The sequence below is a fragment of the Mastigoproctus giganteus genome, chromosome 1 (genome assembly GCF_048544385.1).
Source record: "Mastigoproctus giganteus isolate SK-2022 chromosome 1, ASM4854438v1, whole genome shotgun sequence".
Taxonomy (NCBI): domain Eukaryota; kingdom Metazoa; phylum Arthropoda; class Arachnida; order Uropygi; family Thelyphonidae; genus Mastigoproctus; species Mastigoproctus giganteus.
Window position 1 is genome coordinate 21,898,469 of NC_143575.1, and position 12,441 is coordinate 21,910,909.

Genomic DNA, 12,441 nt, shown 5'->3' on the forward strand with positions numbered 1-12,441 from the left:
AATATATATTTTCAAGACGGGCAGCCATACCTAAGTACCTTTTATTTGAATAAAAATAGTGATGTAGCACTGGATAAGCGTGCCACACAGCTAGGGTTGACCTTAAACTACAGGCAGCCCATCTTGGTCCCAAAACTCTACCAATCTTTATAATTTCAATTCCAAGTTTTTCGGATATTTTGGAAAGTTCAATTTGGTTCTTATTGGATTGATGAAAAATAGTATATATCTTATCAATAAATATTTTAAAATGATTTATTTGCTTTGTTTCCTTTATCGAAACATCTAAAACAAGATGGAGGCGATGATTTAAACAGTGCCATATTATTATGTTTGGAAACTCTTTTGCAATCCTAGTGCTCACTCCAGATTTTCTCCCAAGCATAACACTGGCACCATCGGAGCAAAATCCTATTAAATTTTTTTCTAGGTAGTTCTTAGTAAGCCCAACATTATTTAAACTTCCCATAACTGAAGAACATATTGTCTCTGCATCTTGTTTTTCCAATTCAACTAGTTCAACGAAAATTGTTGGTGATGTAACTGAATCCAAGGCCAATTCTAATGCAACAAATTCTGATTTTGGTTTCTTATTGAAAAAAATCTGTCAAACTCTGTTTCCTTTTCATCCTTTTAAGGGCTACTGCAAAAAATTTTAAAAATGTTTTATTTTAATATATTATAGAGCAGGAGCAGATATGTGCCAATATATTTGAATATTTTTACTGGTTCTGTCCACGTGTGGTCATATCATAAACTTTTATAAACAAAGCACTATGCTTATACCATTGATAAACATCTGTCAGAACATACATTTTCTTCATTTTATCGATACTAAACGAAAATTTCTTGTTGAATTAATAAATGGCATAGAATACCAGGCGCCCACCTTAGAGAGAACCCTGATCACAAGTGCCATTTTAACAACCGGTTCGCCGAACTTAACAAAAAATTAGGTATCGGTTCTGCCGAACTGGCTGAATCCCACCACTGCCTCTATCCCTTTAACTTATAATTTCCAGGTAGATAGTCTTCCCATCATCCGCTTCCTTTATCTTTGCCCCTTTTCTCCAACACTTGAACTATCACTCCTGCGCTCCCTTTCCAATAAAAAAAATAAATAAAAAAAATCAGCTGGAGTTTTTTTTTTTTATATTATATTATATAGGGGCTGTCCCTGATAAGCTTAGGTGTAGTCCACAGTTCGCTCCTGATAGAGACTATATCTATTCCCTACTATACTTGGCTGTCTCCTCATGGCAGTGGATGGACAACTTGGGGTCCCACTGGTCTGTTGGTCTGTTTTTCTTCTGGCTAAATGCCAGAGGAAAAACAGACCAACGCAACTGAACACTACATTACAAAGACTAACACCAGAAACTCACACTATCTCTGGCCTCTACAGAGTTTGTACTGCAACACAGAGTATACTATATGGAGTTAGCGGAAGCCCCAGTGCTGTTTGACAAGAAACGCATTAGTAGAGGCATATGATGCAAGAAAGCAAGCTTATGCAGCATCAGCCAAAAAAAACCAAAAAAATTATACACTCTTTCCATCCTCATTTGAAGAGCAAGGAAGGGGAAAAAATACTCTTCTGCACATAAAAGTATCCACTCATTTCTTCATTTCAGCGGTGGTTTTATTTTCCCATGGAACTTTTGTACAAGGCCAATAGTGAAAATTTTGATTTGATTATCCAGATGGCAGTAAAAATTAAATCCAACTGAATATATAGAAAAATACCATATTCTTATATATTGCTATATATTCTTATATATTCTTATATTTAACTATTTTAAATTAACCAATATGCAGCATTTCAAATATTATTTCAAAAATTCTTTTTATTTTTTTAGAAAATTTTGCAAGGCTTGCTGAAAAAAGAATTTTTCAAAATAATTTTTAAAATGTTATGTATTAATTAATTGTATAATATTTTGTTTTGCATAAACTAATTTGCAGGTAACATGTTTTGCCACTATCCATGGGTCTGTCAGACTTGTTCTAATAATTTGCATACGATTATTTCATTTGAAATTTGAATAGAAAGTCCAGATCTCATTGATATGAATACACCTGAATTACTCTTTTACCTCACATCAATGATGGCTCTAATTCAACTGTTTATAAATATCAGTGCTTGTCTTGTATTGTGGCTTAAGTTTTTGTCAATACAGTGGATTCCGGTTATTTGGGCCACCGGTTAATCGGGGCAGCCGTTTATTTGGGGCAAATCTTAAAAAACAGAAACCAATCGAGAAAATAGCCAGGGTTTACTTCGCTTAATTGGGACAAAATGCCGTTTAATTGGGGCAGGAGACCACAGCACTGGAGATTACCCTACGATTGTCTCCGACCGTACCACGTAGTTCGGTCGGATTTCTGGAGGTCACAACCATAAAACAATAAAAACAATTAGCAGTCACCTGTTTATTGGGCTTTTGTGTTAGTGAAATCTGTCATAAACTCGATCTTATTGAATTTGCGATAACACCGACAGCTGGAATTCTGTGGGTTATTATGGTAAAATGTGTTTACACTTCCATGAAATCTTCAATCATATAAAAAAATAATTTTCATAATCTTCTCTTCATTCCTATTTTTAAAGCTTCGTAATTTGTTACTCCGTTCTCACTTGCGCGTATCCTGTTACTTGCAATTTGTGTGTGCGGTGTTCTTTGTTATTGATTGCTTATCTTTTTACTGTTTTAAATTTTAACCCCCACCCACAAATGTCAGTGAACAGAAATGTCAACCAATTAGTATGTACATATTACAGTACGTATTAATTCTTCCGATTATATCGTATATTCTTCTGAATTTCACATATCATTTAATTTTTTAATTGGTAAGGTAATAAAGGGTAAATTTGTACTTAATATATCTTTACTTTTATAGCCTCTGGATAATATTCCTCCTATTTTTGCTAATTAGAATCGCTGTTTAATAGAATTAAAATTCAGTTCACAAACGTGATCACAATGACTGGCACTTATTATACATCGTATAGTGAACGGTACTTTACAATGGTGACTCCATCGTAACGTGATTTGATTGGACAGTGAACCAATTGTAAAGGGGGGGGGAGTACATTGTATTTTTAACTATTTACGAGAAACTTCGGATAATTGGGGCAGCCGCTTAATCGGGCCAAAATGCACTAGTCCCGATGTGTCCCAATTAACCGGAATGGACTGTATTTTCTTTTATTAATCCCTCTGTATGGAAGTATCTACTTTCAGTTTAGACACCCTTTTTATTTTTATCATACAAAATATGATAAAAATAAAAAGATAGATAAAAATTTATACAAAGTATGATAAAAATAAAAAGTACAGTTGCATTGTTTCTTGTTTTATTTGCTATATATATAATATTTAATTAATAGAAAGAAAGAACATTTTCTCTTTCTGTTTATTTAAGAAATTGAAAAGCAAAAAGATGTAAAAAATATTGAGAAGAATGCAAGTTCAGAAAACAGGCCAAAAATCAAGGTAGGTTCTTGGAATAAGTGAGTAAAGTTGTTTTGTGCCGGTTTAATTTGTAGTGATCATTTTTGAACTGTTAATTGAAAAATAAGCTTCTAATTTTGACTTTTTTTTTTTTTTGAAAATTTCTCTTTTTCTCCAAATTTATTTGTTAAACTGTCTTCCTGAACATCCTGCTTTACTTATTCTGTTGTATAATGGTGTATCAAATGAAATATTGACATCTGGAATGATTGCTTGTGCGATGTACAGATTTAAACAAACAAGATGAGATATACCCTCGGCAAAGAATTCTCCTAGTTGCTAGCAAAACTAATTTATTACAGTCTCCTGGAAATGTCGGAATGAAGGTGATATCCTTCTAGGATCTTTTTCACCAGTCCAAAGACATGGCACAAAAACGGCCCACGGACTCTATGAAGAGTCCATGGGCCGTTTTTCACTTACACCAGTGTAATTATGCCTGGACATGCCCTCTGACCAGGACATAAGAAGAGTACTCTGCTATCTCTGTTTAAATTTCTTATACTCCCAAAAACTTGCTTGCCTGTTTCAGTCATTCCTATAAGTGGATACTGTGTGGACTTTGGATGAACCCATGTTTATACCCACATGAATTACTATAACTGTGCTCTCATTGTGGTTTTACTGCAGTTTATGCATGTCATTTCTTACTTATATGTTTCAACATTCTGGATTAGATCTACTTTTGATCCACCCTTATTTTCAAAATATTTAAAAGCTAAAAATTCAAAGGCTCATTCAGTTACATAATGAAAAATTTGAAGTAGACATCAATTCTTTTATTAATATTTCTGAATTCTCTGCATTTTTACTTTTTATTAGTAATTTATTCATATTCGTTTTTTTATTTTCAGGGATTAAAAAATTTGGGGAATACATGTTTCTTTAATGCAGTTGTACAGGTAAGACATAATAAAAACTAATAAAGTTATTAAAAAAATTAAATTTTTCAAGATATTTATTATCTTTTGTATATATATGTAATGATTTAAATGATTAAACAAACAGCAGTACCTGCACTAATAATAACTTACTGGGAATGACATTCCCAGTAAGTTTCAAGATGAATAATTTATTGTATTTATTTATTATTTTTTAGTACTCTTAAATTGCTTGTTTTGTCATATAGTAATATTTCTAATTTTAGTGATCACAATAAAGGTTTGAAACAAGAGTCCTGTTTTCTTGCTACAATATATATTTGTACACCAGAATTTGGGGAAACTAAAATAATACTGATAGGGAATTTTAATTTTATTAAAAATGCATGGTATGTCAGTAAGATCACATCAAATAAAGCATATAAAACATACTATGGAGATAAAATTGCACTTAAATGTTTAAAGTAATAGAAATATGTATCCAAGCTCTTAAAATCATGAATAGCTGGTGCTTTCAGACTGAGCCCACTTGCTCAGTGACACAACATAGTGTGTGATATAGCACACCGACAGTGAAAATGATGACTTGCTAATTAAGAGGAGTGGGCAAAGGGAAGTGACCTTGGCCACTTCCTACTCTGCAGCATGATAAACACTGTCAGTTTGCTAGTGTTTATCATGCTACAGAATCATCAACTGTATACGTAACAGGTGTATACAGTTGGTGATTCAGTAACACTTTGTTTTCATTGTTTTATATACACCTTCAATCACTACCACTTGGTGCAATATCAGTAATTTTGGCATCTAATGAATTAGTCTGTTTGACCGTCCTTCCAAAAAAATGGCCATAAACTACTAATTAATCATAGTTGGCTATATGAATAGCACCACTCATTTTTGGTGCCAGTGTATTTATATGTCTCGTTGTCAACTGAAAGTTCCTCCCAGAACCTGTATGCATCTTATGTATACATTTTCATAAATCTAGGAAAATTACGTGTAATACAAAGAGAGTATACTATAATACCAATGGACAGACTATAATACCAATGGTCCATTCCTATCTGCAGCCACTTCCAAGAATCTTGGCATGATTCTCGATTCTTCTTGGATAGTTAAATTTCTGCAAGTGTATGCTACTTAAAAATAATAATACCTGCAATCCTGCCCTTGGCATTACTACAGTATGATTATTTCTTTTTCATTGTAACCTTTATAATATGTTATTTTGTACCTTTGACAACTTTCAGAGCCAGCCCATCTGCATAGCTTTCCCTACATACAACAGGGTTTTATGTGTAATGCTATGCTTTTCTCTACGTGTCAAAAGGACACGGTTCACCTCAGTTTTGTGATAAATGAAATATTGGAGGAAGTTCTGGCACCATTTGTAATTAGGTACTGCAGAAGAAGAATTTGTGAGACACAAAATTTGTGTTAACATTCTGACATGTTTGTTGGAATTTTTTCTTAACTTTTGAGACTGTTTTTTCATAACTTTTGAAAAGAACTGCATTTATACAAGTTCATATATCTTGCAATCCTATTCCTAGTTTTACTATGCTTTCCTCTTATGCATCAGTTGTTCTGCTTAAACTCTTTTCATTTTTCATATATGTATTAATAAAATTTGAATATGCTTTGAAAATTGTGGTTAATGTCATAGTTTAATATATATTAACCAAAAAATTCATTACTCAAGTTTCTTGAGTAATTATTATTATTAATAATAAGTAATAATTATTATTATCTATTTTTTTTTTTAACAAATAGTCTCACTTCCAAAGTTGTCAAAGGCACAAAATAACATATTATAAAGGTTACAATGAAAAGGAAATAATCATACTGTAGTAATGCCAAGGGCAGGATTGCAGTTATTATTATTTATATTTATATGTCTTGTTGTCAACTGAAAGTTCCTCCCAGAACCTATATGCATCTTATGTATACATTTTCATAAATCTAGGAAAATTACGTGTAATACAAAGAGAGTATACTATAATACCAATGGACAGACTATATATTACACGTAATTTTCCTAGATTTATGAAAATGTATACATAAAATGCATATAGGTTCTGGGAGGAACTTTCAGTTGACAACAAGACATATAAATAATAATACCTACAATCCTGCCCTTGGCATTATTACAGTATGATTATTTCCTTTTCATTGTAACCTTTATAATATGTTATTTTGTGCCTTTGACAACTTTCAGAGCCAGCCCATCTGCATAAAAAAAAATGCAAATTGGGATAATAAATGACTAATTTTAACTAAAATCAGATCAGTTGAATTGTATGTATATATATATACAGCTTAAAATATACATGCAAATAGTCTGGAATTGGTATTTAAAAATTTGGAATGAGGTGAGCAACTTCAGTCAACAAAACTGATGACGAAGTCTTTATTGTTCAAAGAAAAGATAATTTTACAATCTCTCCACCTGATGTCTTGATTATCAGAAAGAGCTAAAATTTAAATTTCAGCTCATCAAAATTGTATTCTTTTATATGTCTTCTATGGCAGCTTAGTCAGTACAGCACATTTCCACCTGTTACTTGTTTGGGAAGATCTGGGTTCAATTCCTGTCTGCAACTGGAGGAATTCTTTAGATCTCTTTAATCAGAACTGTAGTTCGCCAATCTCAGACACAGCACAGGGTTTACCTTGAGTTATTCCAGTTTTTTTTCTGCCCATCCAGTGTGCAAATTGTCTTGTGAATGTGCATACAGACAAAAGACATATGGCCCATATCAGGATTATGATATGGGCATCAGAAAACAGGTCCTTCTGTTTCGAGACTTCAAAACGTATGATTTAATCTTTGATGTATCGAGTTTACCATTGGTAAGTTGCCAAGGTTGAAATATTCTTTGAAGCTGGTAGTTGCTTTTGTGGAATCATGCCTACAGAGGTGAGTATTGCTGCTTTTGAGCAAAAGAGCAGATTTCTTACAATCTTGTTCATCTATTGGAACAAGAAAAAGAAACTGAAGTCCACAGAACCTTTACAAATGGTGGGCAGGTAACGGACCAATTTGTTGAGGCATATGGCACAAGTGGATAAACATATCTTTGAATGTACGGGATCATGAGATGAAAGTTATTGACTCCTATGAATTCTTGTTGGATGCACCAAAGCTAAACAGTTTTGTGTATTTTAGAGTGTACTGTATATTTGTACGTGTACTCGATACTTCTATGTGGTGTACTTCTATGTGGTGTACACAAAGCTAAGAAATGCTGCTGGTGCCCTTTTCAGCAGCACAGCAGACTGAATTCTCCACTGGTTGGATGATAAGAGCAGATGGCCACATATTAAAAAGAAAAAAATTGTAATTAGCGTTCCAGTACTAGTGAAAAGTTTGGGTTGGTAGCTATAACGCTAATTGAAAAATTGTTATTAAAAATTGTTTTTTTTTAAATACTATAGTTTGTAATTTTAATTACTTCTCGTCATGTTTTTACTTTTATTGTTTATATGTAGTCTGAGTCAGCTAATCATTGGTTTATTTTCCCCAAGAATCTTAGCCGTACATCATTATTCTTAAAGCACTTAGAAATGCAGTGTCAGAAAGATTGCATTTGGCATGTAAATCAACCACCATCCCTAGGAAACTGTAATCTGGATCAGAATGAAGTGCCTGTGCTGGTAAGTGCTACATAAATGACTAATATACTCCTTTTATCCTAGCAAATAAAGCCTTATAAATTTTTATAGTTTCATTATACACTCATCCATCATTCAGATATGAACATTCCTTTTTCTATATATTAGGCACTGTTCTTGTTCTGTAAAAACCCGAAATGTTCATTGTGGCATCATTTAAATATAATCAGAAACTTTCAACTAGTCATTGTTGGTTGCATGAATGGTTGTTAGGAGGTCATCTAAATTTTCTTTTAGAAGTCTATTTGTATATCCTGTTTAGCATGCATTGTAGTCATAAAATGTTATAGTAATGTCACCCTTATTTTTGGCCAGTCATTCACAGTGCTGTTATACACTGAAGTGTGGCAATGGTAGGTGAGAGTCATGATTTAGTGGACTTAAAGAGAGAGAGAGAGCATGATCAGAAGTGGTACAGTTGTTGACACAGCATGGGTGGTGAGTCCCTAAAGCTGTTGCAGAGATCTATAAGAACTGGAAGATTGACAAGAAAACATGCAGCAATTGCAAAATGTCATGGGCAGTTATCTCACAAAGTAAGAGAAGGATGGAGCATATAGGTTAGATAAATGAGAGCGGAATGGTGGAAGAATGCAGAGGTAGTACAACACACATGCATGCATGCACAATTCACTCCTTTGAGAATAAGAGAAGATGCCCCACATGTCTATCTGGGCGCCTCCGTAGCCAGGTGGTATGAGCAGCAGTGCGTAGCACATGCTTCTTGATTAGACCGGGGTTCAAGCTCGTGACCACCAAATACGGAGGATGCGGAAAGGTCAGGGAATGACCACCGCATATCCCAAAAGCAATATGGCCTTAGTTGCTAATGCTCCTAAAAAAAAAAAAAACAAATAACATGTCTATCTGATATACTGTCACAGAAAAATTGCCTAACAACCACACCTTGAATGCACTACTGACAATGACAGAAAAACTGGTCCAACAAGTTATGCTCACTTTTTGCAACATGGGGGTTAGCAGAGTATGTATGGTGAAAAGAGAGTCATTTAGATCCTTTGTGCAAGAAGACAGCATCATCTGGCAGCAGTAGCACCATAATCCCCCATTACGTCTAATAATGAGGGATTTTAATTTTCCAGTTGTTGACTGGAATTTGTGGGTTGGTCACTCGCACACTAGCAAGACTTTTGGGAATTTCTTGGATGACTGTTTTCTTCAGCAGCATGTTAGAGAGGCAACCAGAGGGAGTAATATTTTTGATCTGATTATCAGTAGTAATTCTTCATGCATTAAGAATCTGCAAATAAAGGAACCACTGGGTGACAGTGATCACAATGTATTGATGTGGGAATTATTTAAAGATGTAACTACCATCAAGGCTAAAGGGAAGGGCTTTTGCTTTCGTAAAGGTGACTACAGCGGTCTCAGACAATTTTTAAATTCTGTACGGTGGGATCAACTGATGTTACCAAGAGTGAATTCTAAATGGGAAGCCTTCAGGGAATTAATTTTGGAGGCTACTAGGCTTTTCATTCCAACTAAGAAATACTGTTCAAGGTTTAGGCTTGGTTGTCAAAAGGTTGTCAAATGAATTAATGAGGCTAGTGGCAGAGAAGAAGAATGTATGGGATGCATATAAAGTATCAGGTAATACAGAAGCCTATTGCAGGTATAAACTAGTCTGTAATTAAGTCACAATGGAGGTTAGGCAGGCGAGGGCAGATTATGAGAAATCTTTGGCAAAGGATGCAAAGAAAAACAGCAAAGAGTTGTTTACTTATGTAAACTCTAGAAGCAAAGGGATGAATCAGATTGGACCACTTAACATAGATGGGTTGACTATTGATGATCATGCTCAGTAGCTGATAAACTGAATGAGTATTTTGCATCTACATTCACACATGAGGAGTTATTCAATGAGGAGAGTGTCAGAAGTTTATCAAACGTTAACAGGGAGCTAAGTGATTTTGTAATAACTGAGAGCAAAGTGGAGGAGAAATTGCTGAAGTTAAAAGTAAGCACCTGGGGTGGACGGGATCTATCCAGTTATATTAAAGGAGGCAGCAAAGGAAGTAAACAAACCCTTAGCCATAATTATGACAGCTTCCTTGGACTCAGGGGAGGTCCCCATGGACTGGAGGTGTGCAAATGTATCACCAGTTCACAAAGGAGGTTCAAAAGGTGACACAAGTGACTACCGACCTGTTAGTTTAACTTGTGTTCCGGGGAAAATAATGGAATCACCGGTTAAAGAAGCATTGCAGGATCATCTAGACAAGACTGCAATAATAGTTAAGACACAGCATGGGTTTGTCAAAGGGAGATCTTGTCTGACCAATTTGATTGCTTATTATGATGTGGCCACAAAGGAACTGAATGCCAAAAATAATTTTGATATCATATACTTGGATTTCAAGAAAGCTTTTGATACTGTTGCACATGGAAGACTGCTGTACAAATTGGAGAGGTATGGCATCAAGGGTAAGCTGCTACAATGGATAAAGGGATGGTTGAGTGGGAGACAACAGAGAGTGGTAATCAGTGGACATTGCTCTTCATGGACAAATGTTATTAGTGGAGTTCCCCAGGGTTCAGTGTTGGGCCCATTGTTGTTTTGTATATTTATCAATGATATTGATGAAGGTATATCAGGTTTAATGTCCAAGTTTGCAGATGATACAAAGGTTGGCAGGGTTGTTAACAACAGTAATGACAGTATGCTACTCCAACTGGATCTAGATAAGTTGGGAAAATGGGCTGAGAAGTAGTAACTGGAGTTTAACATTGACAAATGCAAAGTACTGCATATGGATAGCAATAACCGAAGAGAAACGTACCAACTGGTTGGTACTACACTCAGGGAAGTGGAAAAGACCTGGGGGTAATTGTGCAGCCAAATATGAAGTTTGCTGAGCAGTGCAGACTGGCTGCCAGGGCAGGTCATGTAGTCTTGTCAACGATATATATATATATAGGAATTTTGCTAGCAAGGACAGGGAGGTGATAATCGCTTTATACAAGGCAGTGGTCAGGCCACACCTTGAGTACTGTGTACAGGTCTGGAGGCCTCATTTTAGGAAGGATGTAGATTTGCTAGAACGAGTACAAAGAAGGGCAACAAGATTGGTGAGGACAACAAAGGGGTGCTCTTACCAAGGAAAGCTTAAGTTCTGCAAATTGCAGCGCCTGGAGAGAGGGCACCTGCGAGGTGATCTGATTGAGGTGTATAAGGCCTCGAATGGGTTGAGCAAGCTGAATGCTGATGGGATTCTTCATTTTGCTCAGAATAAGAACCTGAGGGGGCACAGTTTCAAATTGAGGAAAGATAGTTGTGCTGAAATTTGCCTTTAGCCAGCAGGTAGTTGATTGGTGGAATGGGCTTCCATCTTTTGTTGTGGAAGCTAATAGCCTAAATAAATTTTAAGCTCAGCTGGACATTCATTTGGCATGAATGGAGGGATGAAATGGGAGTGTTTTTTTTTTTTCTTTTTTTTTTTTTCCGGCTGATGCTGCATAAGCTTGCTTTATTGTATCGTATGCCTCTACTAATGCTAATGCTACAGTTCAACCTTAATATACCGTCCCTTTCGAACATCTGTTTCGGATGTATTGTAGGTTTGATCATGGCTCACAGGATATAAAAATATACGCTATGTATGGTAAATCACCTCTAATTTCCTGTGTGAATTTAGGAATTATTTCCATTGTGAACTAACCATAAATTTTACACTGAAAACTGGGAAGTGCAAATATTCAGAGGGGAAACTAACTGCTGTATTTTGTGATAGTAGTATATTCAGTTAGAGGAAATTTTTGTGTGCAAAAGTATATGACATCCTTTTGTAGACTAAGAAATTACACTCAGAATAGCTTGCTTGTAAAGCACATAATAGAATAATTGTGTGTTTCTGAAAAGGACTGTGGTATTGAAAGTTGGTATATATTATTTTTATTGATCTTTGTTTGCAGCATAAAACAGAGATTAGGATGGGAATTAAACTTCATTTGTGTTTTGTTATGTTAAATATAAACAACTTGTTGAAATATATGTTCGAACATCATCACCCTATGACTCTGGATTTACATTTGAAATTTGAAAGTGTCTGCAATTCTGCACAGACACGATAGGAGGGAGTACATGATGAGAGCCTTGTCAATAAATTCGGCCCTGGAGGAAATGTGCAAGGCTCAAGGGGTAAAATTTTTTTCAGTGTGGTCTGTGCTTGTTAACAGGAGAGACTGCTTCTACAGGGATGGGATACACTTAAATAAAAAGGGTGCAAGAATATTTGCTGATGCTATCGAGGCAGTGTTAGGTGGGTCGGAAAACTGCTAGCTTGGGGGGATTCACAGACTAAAAGGTTAAAAGTAGCCACAGGCAGAGATGAAGGTGATTCTTGCAC

General features: G+C 35.2%; 1 protein-coding gene across 4 annotated transcripts in view; it reads left to right on the forward strand.

Moving 5' to 3' along the window:
* The window catches only part of Usp16-45 (ubiquitin specific protease 16/45), a 117,991-nt gene that overhangs the window by 32,195 nt on the left and 73,355 nt on the right, over positions 1-12,441 (forward strand). For all 4 annotated transcript variants that reach the window (XM_090379186.1, XM_090379193.1, XM_090379210.1 and 1 more), the window contains 3 exons: positions 3,427-3,497; positions 4,370-4,417; positions 7,928-8,056. In XM_090379186.1, the coding sequence (XP_090235312.1) occupies positions 3,427-3,497; positions 4,370-4,417; positions 7,928-8,056 (248 nt within the window). The remainder of the gene's footprint in view (positions 1-3,426; positions 3,498-4,369; positions 4,418-7,927; positions 8,057-12,441) is intronic.